This window comes from Trichomycterus rosablanca, chromosome 23 (assembly GCF_030014385.1).
Source record: "Trichomycterus rosablanca isolate fTriRos1 chromosome 23, fTriRos1.hap1, whole genome shotgun sequence".
NCBI classification, from domain to species: domain Eukaryota; kingdom Metazoa; phylum Chordata; class Actinopteri; order Siluriformes; family Trichomycteridae; genus Trichomycterus; species Trichomycterus rosablanca.
In genome coordinates, this window is record NC_086010.1 from 4215006 (window position 1) to 4240954 (window position 25949).

A 25949-nucleotide genomic window follows, 5' to 3' on the forward strand; every position below is an offset into this window, starting at 1 on the left:
AAATTTCACGACTGGACTCCACACTGGAATTCACTGAGCTCCATTTTTTCACAGATGTGTGTAGAAGCAGGCTGCATGCCGAGGTGCTGGGTTCTTTACACATGTGGCCATGGAAGTGATTGGAACACCTGAATTCAGTGATGTGGATGGGTGAGTAAATACTTTTGGCAATATAGAGTACGTACAGCAGATGAATGTTTTTCTAAATAAGGTAGATAATGCCACTGTACTGTATTTAAACTAATGCTATGAAAGTTTGTTTTTGGTAATTAAATATTTATGTTGATTCAATTCAATTAATTACTTTTAATAATAAACGATAACCCGACCCAAAAAAACAGAAAAAAAACAGGTGAATTGGATGAATGTAACCAAAGAGTGTAAAACATAATGTTAAAATCCAAATAAATATTATTATTATTATTATTATTATTATTATTATTATTCTATAGTGTGTGTAATACCAGCCGCTCCCTCTGGAGCGCAGTGAGTTATTGCGCAGATTTACGCAGACTGGGAGATTGTACAGTTGGTCACAGCAGCAGCGCTGAGAAAACACAAGGTAAGAGCAGGTAAGATTATTTGGTATATCTTTATTTAACGATAAAAAGATATATATTATCATATAAGAACGTTTTGAAAAGAATATACGCTTCAGAAACAGACCAAGACAACAAAAAACAGACGCATGTCTGACGGCCTTATAACATCGGCCATTTCTAATAAAACTGGTAGAAAAATATCATTTATTTCATATTACCAGCGTTTATAACTACAGCATGTACAGTAATAAGTGGCTGGATGTTCGTGCAGTGCAGATTATTTACTTTTCTGAGATTTAAACCTGTTTATAGCACATTTTTGTCTTTGAGGAAGAGAATATGTAATTAATCGTCTGTACTTCCTTTTAAGATAAAACTAGCCTAACTGAACTTGATAATAAACTTAGTACTTTTTTCACTCACCTTGTGGGAGGAAATAATGTAATTAACTTTTAAATGATATTAAATGAAGATAAATAACTAAAAAGGAGTTTGTAGAACGAAACCGAAACCTTGACGGTATTAAAACACACTACAGGCGCCATCTAGTGGTTGTTAAACGTATCAACCTATTATAATCATGAATCAAATCCACACAATACAGTGGACCCTTGACATACGAATTTAATTGGCTCCGAAGGGCTGTTCTTAAGTCAAAATGTTCGTTAGTTAAAACTATTTTTCCCATAATAAATAATGTTAATAGAGCTAATCCGTGCCAGACCTCCCAAACCCCCCCTTTACCCCTAACCTTTCTAATGTCTTAAATGGTATTTTTTGTTATAAATACAAGTATATTTCCCTTAAATCTTAAATTGTAGAATAGACATTACTGTAATAAACAATAATAAACAACAATACACAGTAGTACATAAAAACACACATCACATTTCAGTACAGTACGTGTGCTGTACCATACACCATAATACATTTCCTTCTTTTTTTTTATAAAATCTATCTACCAGAAACAACAATAACTCTCATTTATCTCATCATCTCTATCATTTCCTTCTTTATTTCAATAGTGTTGTATTTTGTAATTGCACGAAAGAAAGAATACTTTACTCAGCGACTTCCTTCTTCTCTCTCACTCACTGTCCCCTCTGTCTGGTGACAGCTACTGGCAGGAGTAATTATACAACATCTCGCCACTGCACTTTCTCTGCACATTCTTTGAGGCCATTTTAATATAGAATTTTACAAAATATAAAGAAAACACACAAAAAAACACCGTCCGCTGTCCGAATGTGCGAAAAACCAAAAATCATTCAAAAAGTGGCAGTTCAGCAGGCAAAATGCACTAATGGTGAGAGAATTTAGCTGAGTATTGCCAGACTGGTTTGAGCTGACAGGAAGCCAACAGTAACTTATGTAACTGCTATTTACAACCATGGTGAACAAAAGAAGCACAGTATGCACAACACATCAAATTTAAGCACATTTATGGTGGATTCCAGGCTTTAGTGGGCACAGGTTCACCAACAGAGTTAAAAGTTGTAGATGGATGGGTCAGAATTTGGTAACATGAAGTAACATGTTTTTCTCAGGAATTACTTTTGTACCCTAAAATCTATCAGTAATGTTATTTTGACAAAATCTTACATTTGTTTATTGTAGAAAATTTGGTCATTTATTTCTGCTTAATTTTACTTTTGTTTTGTAGAGCTTCAGAATGTCACTGACGGTCAGTAAGGCAGATGGGGTGACTGTGTTCACTGTCACCTCCAACCCCAAGAGCAAATGGCCGCTGTTTTTTCAGATGCTGGGTACCATGTGCTACAGCCCTGTTTGCTCTGTGTCTCAAAGAATAACGCAGCAGTTGGGCAGCGCTTACACCGCACTGGCGGTTAGTAATGTTTACATGTTGTATACAGATGCCATGTTGGTTTTCTGCTAGAGTTGCACAGTTTATTGATGGTTCACACATTGCTTTATCAATGACTAATACAGTATAAGAAAAGATTAAGATGTTTAAATAAGCCATACAATTACTTTAAAGATGTACTCTGTAAATACTCTTTAACACACAGCAATGTGAGTAAGGTTTCTTTTTTCTCCAAATGTAATTTATCAACCAATGTGACCATGTATGTAGGAACTAAAATCTGTATAACTGTAATATTTAAAAGAGAATCTAATGTTAATATGTAGCTCTATTTTGGCCAAAATATCTTTTTCCAATGGAAAATAATTGCAACTGCAGACAAGCATGTCTTCGTTGATTGATTGGATTTGGGGTTTGTATTCATGAGTGTGTATTTTTGAGTGATTATAATGAATGATTATTGAATTATTTACAATTGTTATATGAGATTGGTAATAGCCTGTGCAATAACCTAATCCTTTCTTTTACAGACTGCACAAATCATGATTGGATTGATAAATCTGGGTGTTGGATTTGTGCGTCTAGGCTTTTACAGCCATGAGCTTCAGTACTGCCCCTTTTGGCTGGGAGGAGTGGTAAGAATACAATTAAATTAATATTGATATCAGAAATAATAATGCGTGTTAAAAGGCTGATAATTTTTTTTGCATTATTTAAAAGTTTATTGCAGTTGGCATTGTGTGTATTCTTGCCGAAAGGTTTCCCAGCGCATGCCTGGTATGTTTTCTTCTTTGATTACATGCATACATAAAAACATATACACACAGATACATGAATTTCATGGCCAGTGATGAACTTTTCACAGACTAGGGAAATTAGAGTATACAATCTTTAAAAGCCAACAGAATATCTTTTCAACTGTGTTTGTCAACGTTATTGTATAACTGTTCTGTTTTTGTACATAAAGCCACATTGAGTTTATATTTGAATAAAGAAAATGAAACTGCATGATTTATATTTATATTATTCTGTTAAGAAGCATTAAGCTGTTTCTTGCAGCATGTGCTGATTAAAAAAATTAAAAGTGCCTCAGAAATACACATGATTTGTAAACTGATTAAATGTAACCTGTGTGTGCATAAAATACTTTACAAATGGTTCTTTTGTATTCACAGGTTTTCATGACTGTTATGATGAATGTAGTCGGTGTTGCACTGGCTATAACTGGCATTGTGTTATATTCAGTGGACCTGGCCAGGGGGCCTTATTTCTATGGATGTAGTCCACCTGATGAGAAAGGTTATCGGTACTCCTGGACAACACCGTCTCCATCAAGGAGAGATGCTCTTGATGAAACCTACCAAAAAAAACTAGAGGACTACAGTGTTTGTATGAACAACAAGCACATAATTCAGGTAAAATGTAGTGTTGTTTCACAAATGTGCCAAAACATCTTGATAACCCTCAACCTTTCTGAGAAACTGTTTTGTGGACTGAGTAGTTAAAAGTCGCAGCATTTGATTGCGGTTGTTGCTTCCAAAGGTATAGCCAGATATTAAGTTTAGGGACAATTACAGATAGATACAAAAAAAATTCGTCAATTAATTTAAAAATATAATACATTTAAATGACCTGAAACCATTTAGTGTGTCAAAAAGGCAAAAACAGAAAATAGGAATTGACTATGGGGGGCACAAATACATTTTACTGCACTGCTGAGCTTCTATGGTTTTGCACCAATAAGCCGAAACATTATGACCACTTGTTTAATGGATTAGGTGGATTATCCTGCAGTGCTTACTGGTGGCACCTTTACCATGAGTAAATGCACGCATCCACATGACCTTGGAGGAAAATAAGAATTCAGAACACTTGACTGTCCTCCATTGCTCCAGTGTCCTGTTCTGATGCCTGCAGTCCTATAGCACGTGCTTTCGATGATGGGTTTTTCGACTGGTCTGTGATGCAGCCCAATTAAATGAAAAATACAAGTCAACTGTTTACCCCTGCAGAAATGCAGCAGATTTCAGTCATGGCAAGCTATACTTACCTTTTTGTACCTTGACAGCAGAAATCAACATACAAAACTTTCTTTCGGTTACTGATTACACAGGTTCTCACATCAGGTAGGTAGGTCTCAGACAACTACAACCGCTGTCATTTGTTCTGTTTGTTTTTTTATGTCACCATTCAGTTTACTGAAATTCTTTTAATATTGTAACATAACTTGAGGAAATTAATAAAAAATCCCTTGATGATGAACATGTACATTTTCATCAATTATTTTGCTAAAAAAAAAGTAACACTTTTATTATCTATTTGAAAAAGCAAAGCATTTGATAATGTTGTTGTCACCTGTGTTATCTGAACTGTGTTATCGAACTGACTTCTTTACCTAGATGGTGCTCAGAAGCCTAGACATCATGATGATCGTCTTTGCTGTTCTTCAAATTTGTGTCACCACCAGCTGGTGTGTTCTGAGTATGAAGGTGCTTTGTAAGAAGACTAGAGATGGAAAGGTATAAATGATTTTACGTAACTTTAAAAACAACTTGTACTCAGATTATGGTGGGAGAGCAGTGGTCGGATATCTGCCCTTCTAAAACAGATTTATTAATTCGAAGCACTGTTTTTCAGGACATGGAGAAAGAGGATCCGGAACTTTACAAACCCCTCATGCAAGAATAAATTCACAATCCTGGATAATAGTGATGTTATTCTTCCTTTCTATTAAGCACATTATATGTACTGATGCACAGTATATTCACACCTACTAGAATCACTGTCTGTTGTTTTGTTAATGGGTTAATGGGAAATTGTTAAATCATCGTTAATCATTTATTATAAACTTAGATTATTGATTCTGCTTCCTTCAAATGGAATACTACTTTAAATTTGTATCCAACATTTTACTACTTGTAACTTTCATTACACAATAAACTTCAGATTATGTTGATCATTACCAGTCCATGATGACATTTTTGTTTGCTAAAGTAACACTCAACTATGAGCTTGATGGACATTTCAAAACCATGAGCATTATACTATGTTGCAACAGCCTTCTTCAATTCTTGGACCTAGCAAGATTACATGGTAGTTGGACTGCATGTTTAGTTTATTGCATTATTGTTTAGTACAATTTGTACTTTTGTTAATTGGTATAACATGGTGTGAGAAACCAGAATCCCCATGAAAGAGTAATTGACACAAATAGTTTCTTTAAACAAAGTTTTTCTCATGTCAGAGTGATTTTCTGTCAGGCAATCTGCTTTTCCTCCACCATGCAGAAACATTCTTGTAGCTCGTTTGGCAACTTAATGTTGCCCCTGTGTGTAATTAAATATAAATTCAATATTGTGTGATTTCCTGCAATAGCGTAGCACCATGACTAGTGACTAGTTTGTAATCAGGCCCTAGTTAGCTTAAGAAAGCTGACAATGACCAGGAGTAGTTTCATCGTGTAAACACCAGATGGAGCAAGAAGAATGAACCTACTGCTCTAGAACGTCAGGAGCCATTTTGAGAGAGAGACAGAAAATGAAGGCTGAAGTCGATTTCTGATTTTCACACACCACTATCAACCTGCCCTTACCATCTTAAAGGTCCTTTCAATAGTTCATTAGATTAACAAAGTTGGCTTATAGGTATATAGAACATAACTGAGTGTTTGGTCTAAGCAACATTTAAAATAGAAGACTTTGTTTATTTACATTTATCAAACCTCACATTTCTACACTGAAAGCTACTTTACTCTCAAAAGCAAAATAGATGTTACCCTTTGAACAGATATTTGTAACTTGTCAGCTTTGCTTTTTATTTACTTTATGTTCTCATGTTTGCATTGTTGTTCAAGTTGTTTCACATCTATTTAAAGTGAGGATTATAACCCTGCCACGTAACAGTGAACTGAGGGCCAAATGGTTGTTTCTAATGTGATGTAAAAACCTTCTTACTTGTATTTAATTCCATACACCAAAAGCAGCAGAGAAAATAAATAACATAAATAACATATTTCTTGACAGTAAAATGAACCAAGCTAGATCCGGGTGTAGCTCATAGACATCTCACTCCTCAGGGTGCCTGCACCCATTTTAAAGCTTGATTCTCCTCCTCCCATAACCACATGAGGTGTTTTTGTCATTACATTCTGTTTCACTAAGACATTATCTTCCACAATCTGACTTCCCTTATTCCATGGGTCTGACTTGGTTTTCAACTACTATAGATGAAATGCAGTATTAAAGATTAAAAAATGGGGAAGTTCACTATTATAACTTGGTTGACATGCTGAATCTTAAAAAATATCAGGCCCTTTTAACGTTAATAAATCCACTACATCAAGTCCACAGTCACAATAGATATTTAGGGCACATTTACTTTGAGTGGAATGTAATGTTCAATTTCATTACAGAATACATTTTGCCGTATTGGCTAACATCTGCTTTTTTTATTTTTATTTGAAAAGACACACAAGTAATGGTATAAGTAGTGATTTTTATTTGAAACAGTGCAACGGTAGGAACTTGTCAACATAAGCATGTCATTAAGTCTGTGAAGATATTGGGATACAGTTGTATTTAAAATTAATTTGAAGTATTTAAAAATATATGTTGGACAAACTGATTTTATGTGCAGTTAACTTAAAAACTTTCTAAATAGTGTTGGATCAATTCAATTCTACCAGTAATGTGTTTAAAAGCTTAACGTAAAATGCCTTCATTTTTTGTTAAATCAATGTTTAATTGTTTGTGTAATCAGTAAACAAAGGCAGGTATCAGGTATTATTTTCTTAATACCATAGGCATGTCTGTGTTTTTATGCTCTTTCTCCTTCTGTCAGGAATACTTAAGTTGGATTATTTTCAGCATGAATCACTGGATGCCCAGTTTACATCTAGAGTTTAAGAACATTCTGGTCTGACAGCATACTGAGATATGAAAATCTGAATTTAAATTTTGAATCATTAACATTGTAGTGCCCCTGTAATGTAAAGTAAATACTATGGTGAAGTTGGTCTTTTACCTGTAAGGATACAAAGCAAACTGTCTGCCAGTTGGAAGACAGTGATTATCCTTTCGCCAATAAACACAGGCAGATGTACTTTATTCCATGGCTACATCAGTAGCCTGATGACACTGATCATGCTTTATTGGAGCTAATCACCTGCTCACAATTTTTATGTAATATTGTAACTGAGAATAAATCGAGCAGGAGATGGGTAGTTTCAGTGATATGCCAGCACAATGTAGTTTTGCATTCTGGACGAAAGCAGTCTCACGCCGCGTGATGTTTTGCTGCGTTCCTGAGATCACCTGATGGGGCCGGACTCAATGCAAGGCTGTGTGTGCTAAATTCTGTGTATGGCAAAATATTTTAGGTCTAAATAAAATAATTACCTGAACTATTTACCCATTTCTGTGTTTTTGCTAAATTAGCACAATGCTATTTTAGCAATGCAATGTTACGCTCTCTGGGCAATAGGTAAGTTTCTTAGATTAAATGATTTTTATGTCATTTTTACTGGTTGCCCTTATATTTAGGTTACGTAGATACAAAACACATGTTTGCAGCCTTAGTGTTCATAATAATCTATATTTTAAATAATTTACCCATACATTTATCATATTTTATTAAAAATTACAATGCACACTAAAATTGATGTTTGATCTGCATCAGACCTCACCATAACCCCAATAAATTTGAACATTGATAGTGAGCAAAGCCCTCTCCTATATAAATATAACATAATATACAACATAATATGTATAGGTTTATAAATTGTACATGAACATAAATGCCGGACACAAGAAATACCTTTTAATGAATGGGCACAAATTGCAGAAAGTCTTCTAGACAGACTCTTAAAAAACTCTTAACTCTTACAGGTGCAAATGAGGCAAATTTATATTAATGCACTTTTTGCCATTTAATGTATGTCTTTATCAATAATTACAGGTAGGTATGAGAAATCAAATAATCGAGCCCATCTGTTTACCCACACATACATGTACTCACCTACATATTCTTACTAAAATCAATGTCAGACTGATTATAAAGACTGAAACATTTGTTCATACAATTTGTTCATAACACGGTAGTGTGGAAAATGTAATGCGTTAACTAAAACTATTTTACTGCCCATCAGTTTGTGGCTGTACTTGTGTTAATGTTTAAATATATATTTTTTTTATTTACTGTATGCTTAAGTCTTGGGCACATTTACTTTATAGACGTAATGCCCACATCATACACAATAAAAATATCTTTGTACTATAATTAAAAAGATGAGCAGCAATGTGTTAGATCTCAATCCTACAGGCTTTTATTCATGACTGTTTATTATTAAAATTAAAAGCTAAAAATATGGACTTCTAGCATTCCCACATCAGAACATCATATGATTATACTGTGTGTGTGTGTGTGTTAAACAGAGGTTGTTGTTATACACTGTGTAGATAAAACTGTTTTCTAAACAGTGACTGGAAATAAGCATAACCAGGCTAAGTGGTTTAACTGGTGTTATGTACAAAACTGTAGTCACTTGATTTAGTTATACATTAAGTTACCACAAAGCAGATTTGTATTTACTGAATGAAAATCTTGAATCACAAACCAGGATCACTGAGGGTCCGATGCCATTCAGCAGCACAGGGTTCAAGTCAGCAATACACCCTGGACAGGGTGCCAATCCATCGCAGTGCAACATGCAATCACTCCCACCTGCATGTGGCAGGAAACCTGAGTACACCAAGGACATTCACATGGACACAAAAAGAACAGGGAGAAAACTTTTCACAGACAGTGACCAGGGGTGACGATCAAACCTAGATCCCCAGAACCCATGTCTAAATAACAGTATTAATAAAAATTAGGCATTTATTTTAAAACAGACCTTTTTGTGTTGTTTTCCCTGATAACAAAATATTTTTCCAGTCTTTAAGACCAATTTAAGTTACCAGTTTTTTTCTTATTAATATATATTTTTTTTATGTTGCCCTGTACTGGATTGGTTCCATGTATAAGGTGTATTCCTGCCTTGCAACAAGTACATTTCAGTGATTTCAATGTAGCAAAGATAATATTTTAAATAGAACAAATATAACTCCACTGTTTTTATGCTTCCTTTTAATAAAAAGCTCAGTCCTTTATAATTTTGCTGGTTTTAAACAGAAGCTGAATTAGACTGGAATGTCTTCTTGGCAAACTCGTCTATACAAACTATGAATAAACAGCCCCATGGGGCCTCTGAAAAGTCACCACTGGGTCAGTGAACTTCATTTTTTGCTTGAGCATGAAGGGAAATTGCAGTACAAAAAGAGCCATGAGTTTTAAAGCAATATAAGAATGCAGACTGTATTAATGTCTATTAAGGTTTAGGCTGGAATATTAACTGGAACTATTTAGACAGACACAATACTGGCTCTTAAATTGCTGTGTGGAACCAAGAAGTGTTCTTTAAACTGTGTCGTGAAATAGCCAGTAATGGTTTACAACATAACTTTTAAACACAAAGAACTTCTGTTTTAAAGGTTCTTTATTTATTAATAACTAATCCCTCTAACAAGAAACAAATCAGAGTTTTAGACTCAAATGGTTCTTTAACGGTTTTGTTATAAAAGTAAACATTAAAAATTACATGTAAAAATACAAAAACAGCCAGACTAAACAATGTACAATGTGTAGAAACAGTATTAGAATGCAGACTGTTTATAAAATAGCATTAAGGTTTTAGGCCTAAAAGTTACTTTAAAAGCACCTTTTTATCGTTATGCAACATTTTCACAGAACAGTTACACACTTTATGTGACTGTTAACTATTAGTTGTTACCAAAAAATATAGAGATTTATTGCAGATTTATTGATTAGTTAAATTAATATTTTATAGACCTAAAAGTAAACTATTTGTAGTGAATAGACATTAGCTGCTCTAAATTTCCTCTTAGTGTGAGTAAATGCGTCTGTAATGCCCTGTGTGGATCAGTGCACTATCTGGTGTTTTCTGCCTTGAGTTCAGAGTTCCGGGTGGTGTTCATCCCAACACAAAAACCTGAAGTTTCAGACAACAGAAATGTATGTAAGCATTCCTCAGTGATTCAGTGTAAGTTTGGTGATGGTCATATACTGTACTGGGAATTCATGTTCATGATTACAAAAACCCTGATGTTGTACTCTTTAACTGTTCAAATAGCTTCATGTTCCAGCTAAGGTAAACTGTATTTTAGGAATTATTTTAGCATTACATGGTTTGTATTGCAAACAGAACCAGTTCAGCAGGTAAAATAGATTTTAAAATGAAATGTCTAATCTTTGATTGGGTTAATCCATGATTAGTTAGACTTATAATACATTTTTGTGACATGTATTTATAAACATGTTTTTGCAGACATGGTGCAGTGGAATTAAACCCTAAATAGAAACGGCAGTCCAGTGTTCCCATGTGTAATTACAGAGTAAGAAGGGTGTTTCACCCACTGCACAACCACATCTACATCTCCAGTAAAGTGTTAGAGAAACTCCTCTATTGCTACACTAACATATACACAATAAAGACTATTGTATAAAGATCAATACTGATACAACTTTAAACTTTCAGTGAGGATTTAAAGTGACACCTGATTTTTACACAGTAATTTAGAAAACCTGTTTCAATACAATAAATTATTCCTAATGTCACTCTGTTTCATTGATTTGTTGCATAAACAATGTGAAGTATATACAGTATATCAGAAAATACTTGGTTGATAAAGGAAAGATCTGAATACGTTTTCTTCCTTTAAAATGGCAGAAAAAGTTCATGGCCTACAAAGTACTATAATATTTTAAACAAGTTGGTCAGTACATCACGAGTACAGTACATGCCTAAATGCTTAACCCTTATGATGGGGGAGTCCAGTGACTATGTAATGTTGTAGGGGAGATTTCGGTTGCATGATTTGGGTCTTTTGATCTGCCCTCTTACAACATCTTGACTATTGAAAAGCAGACGTAAAGTGGACAAAAGTGGACTTATTTCCACAACCAATAATGTTGGTGCAAAATATTTTTGTATTGAGGTTTTAAATACACAAAGTTTATCCAAAAGTACAGTTGTTATGTGAAAATATATTGAAGTAACTGTACCTTTGTAGTCTTGTTCCATCTGTAATACTGGATCATACAAGAATCAAAGCCTTGTATTTAAATGATGCTGTGCATGTATGAAGGTCCTGTTTCTGCTTCTTTTTTTTTGAAAAAAAGGATGCCACTTTTGAAGTAGGGAATTCTTTCTTGTATGGGAGGCTCTAAGCCCAGATTCTTAATGGTGAATGCTTGATTAAGAACAGAGTCACCTTTGTTACAGCTGCTCATTATTATTGGCAGACTTGTTTTGGTGGTGCCTGGCTTACATTTAACCCTCTAGAAAATGACCTTTAAGCAGGATTTCCAACATTTGGCACAGCACAACTGTTGAATGTATTTTTTGGTGGATACAGTTATATAGACACAGATAAGTAACCAGTTATAATCACTAGTAATCACCAACAGGGAATTAGGATGCCATGCTACAAAGTTAAACAAGTTTGTATATCATTAAAAGTATAAACTAAGTTGCTGTATTTTTTTTTATCATTTAAATAACATTTCTATTTGCAAAAATAATTGCAACTGCCACAAAAAACACCTTTTTAAGGGAATGTTAACATTTGACGTTACTGTATGTAAAGCCGTGGGGTTTAGTTGTTACAAAGCTCTGTCCTAGAAAAACAACTCTTTAAAATAAACACATTCCAAAGCTATGTAAAATGTTCATGAAAACAAAATTTTTAATTCATGATGTGTTCTAACTTGTCCAGATTGGGTTTGGTGGAACGTAGTAATTCCAGGTCTGATGTTGTCTTTAAAAGACAGAGTATGTGAAAAAACAGACACAACATGAACACAGGGCCAAACAGCTGTAGAGATAAAGAAACCAAGGCCTTTGACTTTCTAAAACTATAATAACAATGGTGAATAATAATAATTTTTTTCTTTTCATCAACTGCTTTATCCTGATCAGGGTCACGGCTGGTCAAGTTCCACCAGGAAACACTGGGTGAAATGCAGGAACACACTGGACCAATCCATCACAGAGCTGCGCTGTAATTTAAACCAGGATCTTAGTGGTGTTGGGCTAGTGCATTAGAACGCTGCACCATCTGAATGCCCAGGTAAAGAATAGTGACGTTAGTAAATAAAAAATGGAATATGAAAATGGTTTAGCTGCATCATGAGAAAACAACTACTGTGCTTAATTTCATTACTTTTTTTAACTCATTGTTATTTAAGCTGGTAAGTCATTTATGATCCAGCAAAGGCAACTGAGACAAACCACAAAACAACACATTTGGCTTGTTTATCATTGTCAGACATACAATTTTAAACATACCATAAAATTCTGCAGCATTACACAAAAAACATCCACATTTTTGCAGATAAAAATACTACATATGAAATATTTTTAGCAAATATTAGCTTTTGTTTTAGGCACTAGGCACATATGCCTAGTTTACATGATTTTTGCCCACTCGCCAATACACGCCAATACATGCCAATACACGCCAATACATGATTCGAGAGGCACGCCAATTGCTCACAGACTCAACGTAACAAAATGTAGTTTGGGAGACCGGACAGACCTGTCGGTGATTTCACAACAACTTAAAAACTCCCAATTACAAGAGATCAAGTTGTGTACACTTTTAAAGTCATGTAGTGTGACGTTAGCCTTAGTCTCTAGGGGTAATTAAAAATTGTGTTCTTATGCATCTTAAATTTCTTTTTCTTTTGCAGTGACCAGATGAAAACCCTTTTGATGGCTGGGCTCACAATACTAGAATATTTAACAGAAGACACTTCAGTGGTATAAACATTTCTCCAAGCAAGTAGCAGAAAATCCTAACCCAAGTTGTGCTCTTTCCTAGCGAATATTAAACTAACAGCAAAGATAAAGGACAAATGTTAGTTGTGTGAGTTTAGCTGAGCTAATTTTGAATGCTGTAAATGTGTGAATGCTGGCTGTTTATTGGTTAAGTGTTTCCTAGATTCAACTATGTTTCTTGTCAATTCCACACCACTTGTGCCAGGATATAGACCATGGTTCAGTCGCATTATGTAGTGATAATGAGAAAACCCCATAAGACCCTCCCTCCCTTAGACTTGTCACTTGTAGAATAAAGATGTATCAAGATGTATTTCAATCAAGATGCATAGAGAATAATCACATGAAATTGTACATAGAATTGTCAGCTAAAAAGAAGATTCTGAAGATTCCCACCCCTAGTAGTAACAAAATTAAAAGTCAAAAGTAAATTTACAGTTGCTCTGTTGGCTCAGGCAGAATGAACAAACAGGTAGAAGTTCTTGTCGTCCTCAAATAAATGAAGCTCATCTGTAAAGCTCCATGAGTAGGCAACATTTTTGCAAGACTTGTTGACAACGTGAATCACACACAAAGGAGTATTTTCAAACAGAAGCTCTGCAATTCCTGGGACTGAGATCTTCTTCTGGGACTGGACCAGCTCCTGGATCTTGTCTTTGTCAACTGGTTCAGGAGAAGCACTGTAGGACACCACAACATTCAAATTGTTATCTGGGTCAGGCACCTGGAACCTGCTCTTGCCTGTGGCACAGTGGGGGTCCTTTTTGCTGGTAAAGAAGCCCTTTGGTGAGTCGAAGACACGGACTGACCACCACACCCAGTCATACTTTTTTTTCAGGTTCTCAATGATCATGTTGACCAGCTGCTGGTTGCTTTTGTCCTTATGGTCCCTCACCAGATGCTTTATATCAATCTCTGCTTGACTTGGGAAGTTGTTGATGCAGTCTTCAATAACTTCATTAATTTTTGACTGGACCACTTTCATCTTTTCGATCCAATCCTGAAGCAGCTCTTGCTCATCTTCACCGCCTTTCAGAGCTGCGTGTCCCATTAAGGCAATAAGACCTATGCAGAACAACTGCTTCAGTCTGGCGCAGTAGTCCTCCACTGGCCGACGGCTCTTCTGTTCGTAGTCGAGAGTGATATTCAGAATGGATTCTCCAGAGAAATTATCTCCTGTTACAGCATTATAAAGCGTGTGCAGGTTTTTGTCACCTTCAGTTTTGCTGAAGTGTTCCAGAAACAGCCTCTTCTTGACCTCTCTGAATTTGGGCTTGGCGTTGAGGATGTCCATGTATTTGCGAAACTGGTTGGTCATATTCTCCTCCACTGAGAAGTAAGCAGCATCCACTCCACTTTTCTTCACTTCATCATTTATGCGCTTGACCTCCTCCGATATGACCTCGAGACGCTCGCGGACCCTCTGAAACTGTTCCTTCATGTATTCTGCTTCTTTGCTCTCCACATTATCAAGTGCCAGCTTCACAATGGGAGCTGCTATGGAGAAGACAGGGAAAATATCTCCAGCAATACTGGCCAGCACTTCAGCTCCCTTTTCAAATGCTTCCATCACATTTTCCACCACATCCTTTTTGTCTGCAACAATTTTCTTTAGGTCATCTGCCATGGTTACGGAGATGCTTGAAGCCTACTGTATGTGAATAAAAAGTACAATAATCATCAGGTAACAAATTGTCTCACCATCCATTCTTTTATACAAAAATAATGTACTGTTTAAAAATATTTAATGTACTGTTTATAACTGAGATTCATTTTACAGGCCAGAATGTGATGAATAGCAAACTTACACAGATAGTCCTGGTGAGCCTTTGAGGGATTTTGCAGTTGCGTGAGTGGAGAAAGGTGGGACCACTGTTAGAAAAAAAGAAATGAAAGGGTTAGCTCAGATATCAGAGCATGCCAGCCTGTGATGTCCCACCCCATGAGGTAATATGGCAACAATGCACAAGGAATTTATATCAACTTAGAAAAGGCTCACAGCACCATACATACATGACAAAAAGACAAAATTAAATATTATAGTGTTGGTGTAATAATTCAGCATACACATAAATAAACAATACATATATTCTTAATTACAACTGCACTAAAACTTGATTAGCAAACTTAACCAAGTAGCTGGAAAAAAATTACATGAAACGTGTCAGTGAGTGTTAATATAACTGTGGCATAGAAAATCAGTATGATCAGTCAAGTAGGCAGATTGGAAGTAAAAGTATGTAAATTATTAACCACTGCCATTGCTTTACATAAATCGTTTTTAGATATTAATTTGCCACATACTGAAAAAAGAAAATGACACACTACACATTTAATAGCACACAGTAAACTGACATTTGTAAGGTTTTATCTTTGTGACCATTACACTTTGATATACATTTAAAACTTGATTCAATTAAGTAAAGCCAGACTGACTGTGGGCAGTGTTGCCTATGTTCTAGCTGCTTTTAATTCATGTTTTTTTCATCGTACCATCTGGACATAATGCCTCTTTAGCATTAGGTAAGAGCTTGGATTTATTTTTTTTACATTGTCAGGAGACCACTGTTCTATTTATTTCTTAATGGATGCAGTCAAGAGATGGTACTAATTAACCAATTAACTGATAACCAACAAACCCCCATTGTTTATATACAGCTGTTGGTTTAAATTTATTTTCTAATTTACATTTATCTTCACAAACAAGAATGTGGAGTTTGCATGTTCTCCCTGTATCTGTGTGGGTTTCCTCCAGGAGCTCCGGTTTCCTCCCACAAGTCTAAAGACATGCATATGATATTAGATGAATTGAAGATATAAAAATTGGCTGTGATGGTGTTTGACAATGAACTTGAACTGATGATTCATGTGAAACAAATTGTGAAACACCACCTTCAAATTCTAATAAACAAACAAACAAATAAATAATGGGAGTTAACTATAAATGTTAAAACTTACAAATAAGACTGACAATTCCAGGTACTTGCTGGCAAAACTAGCAGCCATTCCGTCAGTTTTGCCAACCAAGTCTTAATGAAATGGTTATACAACAGACAATGCACAATCTACAGGAGTAGTTTAACAGAAATATAATACAGCTATAAGATCCTTAAAAGAGTTAAATAAGAGACGTCCAATCTTATCCATAATGGGTTGTTGTGGCTGCAGGTCTTAATACCAGCCAAGCACAAGCTCCGCCCGACTGTAAATGTTTAATCAGTTGGTCTTAAAATGACTGCTCATTTGTTTCACATAATGCATTTGCCTGGACGGTTTAAAAACCTGCAGCCACACCAGCACTTTGTTGGTAAGATTAGAGACTCTTGAGTGGGAGTTTTTTCTCAGTGTGTATGTGTGACTGGGTGGAAAAATGTTAACAAGGTCGTTCAGCTTGCTAGGCAGGAGCACATTTTCCAAAGAAGCCTTGATATTTACTTGGAATTGAAACCAGGAAAAAAATTACATTGGCAGCCTCTCCCTGGCAATCAGTTTCCTTTTTTAATCGACTTCTTTCCTTTCTCGTTGCTCAGCTTCTTTTTAACCAAATCAATATATGATTAATACAAGATTTAATGTCCCCACAACATTATATTTATTTTGTTTGGTGAATTTATTAAAACAATATTAAATACATATAACATATACTGTACATATAAATTCTCTTTTTCAGGACAGTAACATTTAAAATGTAAAAAATCTAAGTAGTTTTAGACTCACCAGATCAGTCTTCTAAAACATTGAACTTTTTTTTTAGAAAAACTTAGCAAAAATCCCAATAAATTGATTCCTTAACATTAGACACTTCATTGTTTTATAACTGTGTATTGACATGCTGCTTGCGACCATATGATAAATCTGATCTTGTCTGATGTTACAAAATACAAACATATGAGTTGTTTGTCAGTAAAAATTCTTGTTTTATAAATCACAAAAAAGTTACATACTGCAGCTTTAAGTAGGAGCATGTGTGTTATGTAAATCTGCTCTGAAATGGGGTTCCCCTAATTTCCCTATGTATCAGCAAGAGGCTGACTGGTATTTTATGCTTGTCTTCATAGATATTTTTACAGTTTTTTCTGCAACAGAAAGCATTGGATCGACCCATTACACACTGCCTCATGTAATTTTCTCTATTGGTTATCTGCAGCACTTTAGAGAGAGTCAGTACTAAAGAACAACCACTAATGCAGTGTTAACATATCGGGTAGTGATTGAGGTCTGTAAAAAGGCTCCATGGATGACTTTGTATACTTCAGTAAGAGCTGACAACAAAATATTAGAAGAATGTGAAAGAGTTTCTTAGCAAAAGCTGACCCTCAGCCATGACATCCACATACAGATAACAGTCAGGGCAACTAGAACAACTAAAAGTTATATGACCAACTTTAGTAGTTGACTTCTGTACGCCGCCTATAAAAAGAGCTAGTTTAATGCACGTTTTAAAATGCACATGAGAGAAAATTTGCCTGAATGGTTACATGTAATCCAAAAACTACCAGAAAACAGGCCTGTCATAAATTGTTACTTAAAGGCTTAAAGGTCGTTGTAAAGAAAAAAGCCCCTACTTCAAAATTAGCCCCTTAAAGCCAGACTGAATTTGCTAATTACACAAACAAAAAAGCACCAGAACAGTCCCTACTGCTCTCCTATGATCTGATATTTTGCTCTTTTCCTGAACCTGGCAGGAGACTATGGTTTCATTTACTTTTAAATAGATACAGTCAAGCTAGCCCTAGTTATATGGTCACAGAAAAGTCCCCAGCTGTGGTAAAAAATGACTGCAATGAAACCATGCTCTTAAAAATGTAGATAACTTCAACTGTATATAACCAAGTATACATCCAAAAATGCAAAGCATCATCATGGAAAATCTATCTGGCTGTGCCAAAAAGCTGTAAATTATTGAAAACCTCTAGCTGATCAATGATGAAAAACAATGGTTTAATAGATATGTTGAAATCCGCATAAAAATGGTTAGTAGACAAATGGATTTGTGCTTGTGTCGTAGCCATTTCCTGTCCAGGGGAGTTCACAAAAGGAAAGCCTTTTTGAATAAACAATTAACTTTAAATAAAAAGCTGAATTTGTTGTCAGTGTGAAACTATAATAATCAAAACTACTTCAAGAAGGACTACTTTTTACTGTTATTAGGCCAAAAATTTGGGAGCGGACTATTTCTGTAACATACCATGTGGATATCCATAGTGCGGGCTGTTTATTGAAAACAAAATATTAATATATTGTGTGTTTATTAGGATTTTAGGTTCATCAGTTCCCAAGGTTATATCATGGACAATTTAGTGTCTCCAATTCACCTCACTTGCATGTCTTTGGACTGTGGGAGGAAACCGGAGCTCCCAGAGGAAACCCACGCAGACACAGGGAGAACATGCAAACTCCACACAGAAAGGACCAGGACCGCCCCACCTGGGGATCGAACCCAGGACCTTCTTGCTGTGAGGCGACAGTGCTACCCACTAAGCCACCATGCCGGCCTTAATATATATATTGCAAAAATGCAAAAAGCATTCTATATATTTGTAAAGCATATACAGTAGCTCATATACTGTTACGAATATAGCTCAGTATATAGCCTTTACAGATAAAGTTTAGTTAAGTAATCTGTAAAGCATATAGCTTGGCATAATAATTTCCTTCAGGATCAATAAAGTATCTATCTATCTATCTATCTATCTATCTATCTATCTATCTATCTATCTATCTATCTATCTACAGTAGCTCATATACAGTTGAATATAGCCCTAGTATATAGCTTTAATGCATACAATTTAGTTAAGTATAAAGTATCTATCTATCTATCTATCTATAATGTATATACTGTAGCTTATAAATTGTAATGAATATAGCACATTATATAACTTTATTTTATGCAGTTTAGTTAGCTTTTACACATACATCTCAGTATATAACTAAGGCATTTCCTATTACTCATAAACTGTAATTAATATAGATCAGTATACATGACAAGCTGTAAAGCATGTACAGCTGTAGGGTAGGGATTATATAATCTACCATGTTGTATGTACTACAGTTAATGGTCATTATTTAAGATTATATTCAGGTCAGTAAAACTAATGAATTGCCACAGAAACTGAATCTCACTGAATCTCCTCCTCTGAGTCAGTGAGTAAGGGAGCGACATTTTCCTCCGACCAGTCTCAGAGTATAGTGACCTACAGCTCGGTACAGTGTGCTTCACAATAATGCATATAATACATCGTATTATTAAACATAACCTGCTGCTGAATAAAGTATAAATCATGTATAAATCACGTATGGAGTTATAAGAGAGCAGTAAATAAGAATGTTGGAACTTAAACACGAAAACTTTTCTCTGTGTTGTGATCTCACTTCCTGGTTGGCTGAAAAGAAAACCGAACAGTTAAAAACAAACTCGCGACATTTTAAGACGTTTTAAATGCTGATATATTTAAGTATTTCAGTACAGTTACAACAAAATTGCACATCAAACCGAAACAAAATGATATTTTGTTAAAAATTACTGAGTATGACCAAAACATGATCCAAATGTTTTGTTCTGAGAGACAGACAGAAACGCCCTGCAGTTTAGCTCTTCTATCCTGAACTGTTTCTAAAAGCTAATTTCATTATAATATAGTAAATAATAAATATAACTGCACCACATTCGCTCAGTCTTTATCATCATCACAGTCTTTATCCTGATTAACTCACCTGCAAATGGTTAGAAAATTGCTATAATTTACTACGGAGTCCAGTCGGTGTAGTTTCCTTTAACTCTACCTAACTTGTGGCACACACCCTTTGCTGAAGAGAAAGTATTAAATCTAGGAATTTAACCCTTCCTAAGTTTGCTCTACTGGCTCTACTGTTGAAATATTTTGTTTTCATTAGCACAGTAGTTTGATTCTTAATACCCTTCATTGTCCAACTGAACAATCTGAATGGAATTTTAATTTTGCAACATTGATCCTAAATACCTGGTTTAATTCTTGCCTCCAGATGCCTTTGATTACACAGGCTTCCTCTGGGTATGTTTTCCTTTTTCACCTCCCAAAAACATGCAGAACAGTTTCAGATGCAGATCAGCATCTCTAAATTGCTGGTAAGTGCACGTAGGTCTGTAACAATTATTGGATAATCACTGAATAGCTAATAATTGAGCTCATTATAATTATCTGCATTGACCTTAACTGTCAGATTCCATAATCATATTAATTCCATTTTCATTTTTGTTCTATATTTTTACATAGGAAATACATTACTGTACCTTAAGCTCTTGAATAAGCTGAATAAAAACACCCTGAAATAAAATGGTTCATTTTTTTATATTACTATAGTTACTAAAATAATAGAAAGCTCTGAGAAAGAGTAAAATATTTTATTGATAAACATAATAGTGTTGTAGAGGAAAAAGCTGGTGGATAAAAATGTGAGTGTCTTATTAATATACATTTATATTTTGTGGATAAACAAAAATTCAGAAAATATTATCCCAGAGATATAATCTACCTGTATTCTGAATATGAACCTTTCTTACACTGAATACATATACACCCAATTAAAAATGTTCTGCCAGTATGTAAAATCACAATGCAAGTAAAAACTAAATGCAGTGATTAGTACAATGTCTTTCACAGTGATTTTGACTTGATTTTAAGACTGGAATGTTTGTGAGAAGAGTAGGCATAAGGTGATGCTATTATGATTGGGTATTAGGCAGCATTAATAAAAAGCTCTGTTTTTTAAAGCCAGTGATAACTCAGCGATAAAGGCAGTGGACTATTTATCACAAGGTCACTTGTTCAAGTCCCCCCACCACAAAGTTTACTGTTGCAAAAAATGCCTTAGCAAACAGTCCAACAGTTAAAGAACCATTAAAATTAAGTCATACCACACAATCTATAAAATAAAGATACAGAGAATCCAGGCATTAGCAGGAACAAATATTTAATGCTATTGACTTTAATCCATCAGACAGGCCTTCATTAAAAAAGTCATGCTTCTATAATAAAACACATGTGGACAGCTGCTGTCAGTAAATACTGTTTTACTCTGCATAGTAAAAGCCACATATAAACAACATCCAGAAATGCTCACAACTTTTCTGGACTCAATCTCACCTAGGAATGATGAATACAAATTGAAAACCTGTGCTAAAGTCTGACCAGTCCATAATTACAGAATATTGTTAATAGGAATGGTAACAGTATGGTAAACATTCCCCGGTACCAGTTTTATGGAATGTGTTGCATCACTTAAATTCGGAATGAGAGCACTTAGCAACATCAAAGGAAAGGGAGTGATCTTACACTTAAAGCTGTTATTAGGTCAAATAGGTACGATGCTGCAGGTCGAAGACTATTATACCGTGCTGATATTCAGTGTAACAGCATATTGCTTGTATACAACAGCGTTACCTTATGCATTTATTGGTTAACAGTAATGAGCAACAACAGATTGATTTCACGCTTTCTTTAATCATTTCTTTTACTCCATTATCACAAATAGTCCTGGACTGTTGCCAGACAACACATCATATTCCTGCACACTAGTTAGCTCCTACTTTATTTGCTTAGGTCTGCACCTTACCGCTGCACCTTACACTTTTTTACCATAGTTATTTATTTGTGTCTTTCCATTTTGTGTAAGTGGAAAAATAGAGTGTGTTGACAGTCGCTTTGGTGGCATGTGTGAAAATGGTGAGTCAGTATAGCCAGACAGTACATTGCTCCATTGTTTCATGCTCTCCATGGATGGTCTGGAGTAACTGTTTAGCAAGAATTGAGATCTGCAAGATGAAAACATTTTAAGTTTATACTTTTATGTTCTGCAATATGTAACAAGTCACATTGTCATTTGTCATTGCAGTGCAAGCTAAGTGACAATGATCATTAATGTATTCATTAAATATTACTACCGGTAAAGTGGAGTGATACATATTGTAAAAAGTCTTAGTTGTATTAAACTGTATATCATTGCTCTTTGGATGCCTCTTGTCCAATCAATTTAATTGGTCAGAACTGTTGTATAATTGTATACTGTATATACAAAAAACAAAGCTGATTAGTTAAAATATAAATGTCCTGATTTAGTATTGGTTTTAATTGAATACAGGGCAAAATGGTGATTAGTGAATCATTGCTTTCTGTTTTTGTATGCATCTTTCTATTGTAGCACATTTATGGATTCAGGTTTGTGTGCCAGTACTGCCTTAATTACAGAAAAAAAACATGAATAGACACAGCATAGTAATATAACTAGACAAACATAACATTTTAAGTTGTTTTAATAATTATTACAAAGGAAATACATGATTATGACCTTACCAGCATAATATGACTCAATTCAATCAACAGCATTTGGTACAAAGAAGGTTAACATTAATCATTCTACAGAATGCAAAATTCTTTAAGCAAAAATAAATGTAAAAGCTCTTAATGTTTAGACAGTTTCATAACTCAAAAAAGTCAGCCACATAAACATGCTTACAGTATACAATGACTAAAAAGTTGTAATCATTGCATTGCTTATATTGATTTTGATTTTTCTTATATTGATTGCCTTAATTACATTATTAATTACTCTGAGTGTAAGCAAATGTGTGCTTTTTTGTGAGCGGCATAATAGTAGCACTCTGGTTGGAAGTTGTTGGCCTCCTCAACTGTCTTATAGCGACTGACAGTATGCACAAGACAGTTGGGAAAGTTCTTGCAAAGAGACTCGGCCAAAGATTTCATGTTACCCTTGAGCTTTTCTTTCTCTATTTGATCCTTTATCTGGCTTTTGTTGAGTTGTTTTGGGTCAACAGTGAAAGACACCACGATTTTTATTTTGTTTTTGGTCAAAATCTCAAAAAAATGGACACCTCCATAACTTCCCTGGTAATTCTTGCCAGCCAGCCAATTCCACAAAAATACACCACTTTGACTGAAGACCCTAACTGACCAGCAAACCCAGTCAAACTTCTTGGTAAGGGTTTCTAGTAGGATTTTGGTGAACTCAGGGTTGACACCGGCCTGCCTCTCCAACAGCTCATGCTCTAGATCCAACTTGGCTTGCTCAGGGAAATTTTGTATGCAGTCGTCCACTGCCGCTTTCATGCGTTTCTCTACATCTTCCATGCGACCTTGCCATTTCTTTACCATAGCCTCACCAACTTTTCCATCCTTAAGTGCAGTGTAGCCCATCACTGCTATAATTCCAACCACAAACAGCTTTTTTAAGCGGGCACAGAATTCCTCCACTGCCCTTCTGCTGCGTTGCTCGGTGACCACCACCGTGGCCAACATTTCTTCTCCAGAGGTATTATCTCCAGTGATAGCATTGTACAAGGCATCAAGGTTCATATCACTGTCTGTGTTCTCATAGTGGCTGATAAACTTCTCCTTTTTCTTTTCCTTGAACTTGGGTTTGGCGGTGACAAACTCTTGAAACTTCTCATACTGACTGATCATTTGTACCTCACGGTCAAAGTTTTGCTTATTCAGCGAGGTTCTCTGAAGCTCAAGGTTTATTTTGTCTATTTCATCCTGAATTCCTTCCAGCTTCTGGTTGACCCTTTCAAATTGCTCAGCAAGGTACTTAGCTTCTTTGCCCTCAGGATTGCTAAGGATCTCAGCTGAGGCCACAAAAACTGCCTCAAGGAGGGGATGAAGATGGCCTATGGTGGCTGCCAGTATCTCGCATCCTTGGCTTATTATTTCCACTCCCTTCTCAATGTTGTCCTTGTTTTCCAGAACCCATTCTTCCACACGATTCATATTTGATGCCAGGAAAGCTGTCCTGCCCTAATCCTTTAAGGAAGGCAAGTGCTTTCTCTGCAACAGAGCAAGATAAGTCATTTAGAAACCTCTCAGCCAAGTTATATTAAAATCAATGGCACAATCAATGCAGTCCTCGGTAAAGGTCATATTTATTTCTTTTAGGTAACCTAAGACATAATAAACATCCTAATCACTGGGGCCAAACATCTGGGAATGAAATACTGTGCAATGTTTTCAGCTGGCAGGTTGCAGATGCCAGATCCAACAAAATGTGGGAAAGTAAACTCTGGACAAGTACAGACATGCCCATAGTCATACTAAACCACACCTTTTTTATTGTGAGGCTTGGGAAAGATCAGGTGTCTAACAGTCATGTCTGGGAACAAACATACAGAAAGTTTACCAAGGTGCAAAGTAAACATAAAAGTGGCAAATCACAAGTGTCTCATTAAAACGAGAGGAGTTGTGAAATGATGCCAGATAATCATGGGTAATTTGCTTTTCTTCCAGTACTGAGGCAGTATAAAACATCTTTTTTTTTTTACATAAATTACATTTTTAAAAGCCTGAGGAGCCTGGGAATTTCAAGGCATTTCTCAGTAGTTTGAATCCACGAGGGAGATGATCTCACACATAGATCTAATTTCCCAAGATCTTGAGTACACTACAGCAAAAAAAGGCACACCCAGATTTGAGAAAAAGCATGACCAGTACACTTGTTCAGTTATACAAGACAACCTTTTAACAGCCCATGAGAAAAACATGACCAAAAACAACACTGACACAAAATTTCAAATTATCACACTAATTATCATCTAATATTTGGTTAAGGGAAAATAACTGTAGCCAGACTGGTTAGTACTTCTATACACAGAGAGAAAAGGAAAAAAAACACTGTGTTGGTATGAGGTTAGTTTGTTTAGTCAGGGATTAACAATATAGGTTTTAGTCATAATCACCACACTAGGACTAATAATTTAAAAATTCAAACACCTTTTGTGAATAACAATATGTATAATTAAAGCAATTATATTAAGATATTTGTTCAATATTGAAAATTTTGTATAATGATTTTAAATTTTATCTCCAAATTTTACCCCTTTTTAAAATTAATTACAGAAATTAATTTAATGCAATCAGACTTAACTGTCACAATCCAGACCATTACTTTTACAGCATAACAATAATAAAAAGAAAGATATAAATAGATCATCTTTGAATACATTGTAATGATTTTATTTGCTAATCCTGGCTTAGAATTTAAACAATAAGAAAAGGTTCTTTTTAGAAGCAAAATGAGATGGCCGGATCTTGAGCTTAAACAAATATTGACTGCCAGAAGACTTTGTCTACCATGTTAGTGTAGCTGGATTAGTAACTAAGGATGTGGTTTAAAAATGCAAAAGACTGCTGAGAAAAAGAAAAAAAAAGATGAAACCTACCAGAATGATGAAAGACAATTCAATGTTCACTAAACTTTCTTTCAATTGTTACAGAAAAACATTAGCAAATAAAACAACAAAGGAAAAAAGAAAAATGCTAAAGAGAAAAAACATCAAAAAGAAATTGACAATGGGTAAAAGATAAAAGGGCTTACAGTTAGTCTGTAAAGTGCGCAGAGGTGCCCTCTGTAGTGTTCAGACGGAGCCCAGCTGTACTGAGGAACTGCAGCCTCCGTGGGTCGAGCTCTATTTATAGTCTCTCCTCTCGTGGCACTCCCCCTTTGGATGAGCTCCATCTCCTGTGAGCATTCCTGGGAGCCCACTCGCAACGGGATGGGTAACATCCTGTAAACATTGCCCCTTTCACTGGGTTTTAGTCTGCTCTATGTGAAATTGTGTCACCCAAAAAAGTACCTAGAACTTTGTTATTAGTAAAATAGTTATGCAAATCTGAGACCTATGTAGTTTTTGGTATCC

The 25949-nt window shown here is 35.3% G+C and overlaps 3 protein-coding genes across 4 annotated transcripts; 1 reads left to right on the forward strand and 2 right to left on the reverse strand.

Moving 5' to 3' along the window:
• The first annotated feature begins 501 nt into the window (after window positions 1-501).
• On the forward strand, window positions 502-5329 carry tmem176l.1 (transmembrane protein 176l.1). Of its 2 annotated transcripts, none has more exons than XM_062985602.1 (7): window positions 502-572; window positions 2206-2388; window positions 2898-3002; window positions 3088-3144; window positions 3543-3782; window positions 4767-4886; window positions 5005-5329. In XM_062985602.1, exons 2-7 carry the CDS (start codon window positions 2215-2217, stop codon window positions 5053-5055), a joined length of 747 nt encoding a protein of 248 aa, XP_062841672.1. In that variant the 5' UTR covers window positions 502-572; window positions 2206-2214; the 3' UTR covers window positions 5056-5329. The 2 variants fall into 2 exon arrangements, with proteins under 2 accessions (XP_062841672.1, XP_062841673.1); XM_062985603.1 differs by having other exon boundaries at window positions 508-562.
• Window positions 5330-13547: 8218 nt separating this feature from the next.
• On the reverse strand, window positions 13548-20057 carry rpz4 (rapunzel 4). Its single transcript, XM_062985881.1, has 3 exons — window positions 19979-20057; window positions 15073-15136; window positions 13548-14915 (listed from the first exon to the last, which is right to left on the reverse strand). Exon 3 carries the CDS (start codon window positions 14889-14891, stop codon window positions 13716-13718), a length of 1176 nt encoding a protein of 391 aa, XP_062841951.1. The 5' UTR covers window positions 14892-14915; window positions 15073-15136; window positions 19979-20057; the 3' UTR covers window positions 13548-13715.
• A 2131-nt stretch (window positions 20058-22188) lies between these two features.
• On the reverse strand, window positions 22189-25689 carry rpz5 (rapunzel 5). Its single transcript, XM_062985553.1, has 2 exons — window positions 25628-25689; window positions 22189-24084 (listed from the first exon to the last, which is right to left on the reverse strand). Exon 2 carries the CDS (start codon window positions 24025-24027, stop codon window positions 22846-22848), a length of 1182 nt encoding a protein of 393 aa, XP_062841623.1. The 5' UTR covers window positions 24028-24084; window positions 25628-25689; the 3' UTR covers window positions 22189-22845.
• Window positions 25690-25949: the final 260 nt, after the last annotated feature.

What these genes read in the sequence shown, in the direction of transcription:
- rpz4 (XM_062985881.1), bottom strand. Translation starts at nt 14,891, where the DNA reads ATGGCAGATGACCTAAAGAAAATTGTTGCAGACAAAAAGGATGTGGTG.
- tmem176l.1 (XM_062985602.1), top strand. Translation starts at nt 2,215, where the DNA reads ATGTCACTGACGGTCAGTAAGGCAGATGGGGTGACTGTGTTCACTGTC. An exon ending in GGTTTCCCAGCGCATGCCTG is followed by an intron (nt 3,145 to 3,542) that starts GTATGTTTTCTT and finishes TTGTATTCACAG; the next exon opens with GTTTTCATGACTGTTATGAT. An exon ending in AGAAGACTAGAGATGGAAAG is followed by an intron (nt 4,887 to 5,004) that starts GTATAAATGATT and finishes ACTGTTTTTCAG; the next exon opens with GACATGGAGAAAGAGGATCC.
- rpz5 (XM_062985553.1), bottom strand. Translation starts at nt 24,027, where the DNA reads ATGAATCGTGTGGAAGAATGGGTTCTGGAAAACAAGGACAACATTGAG.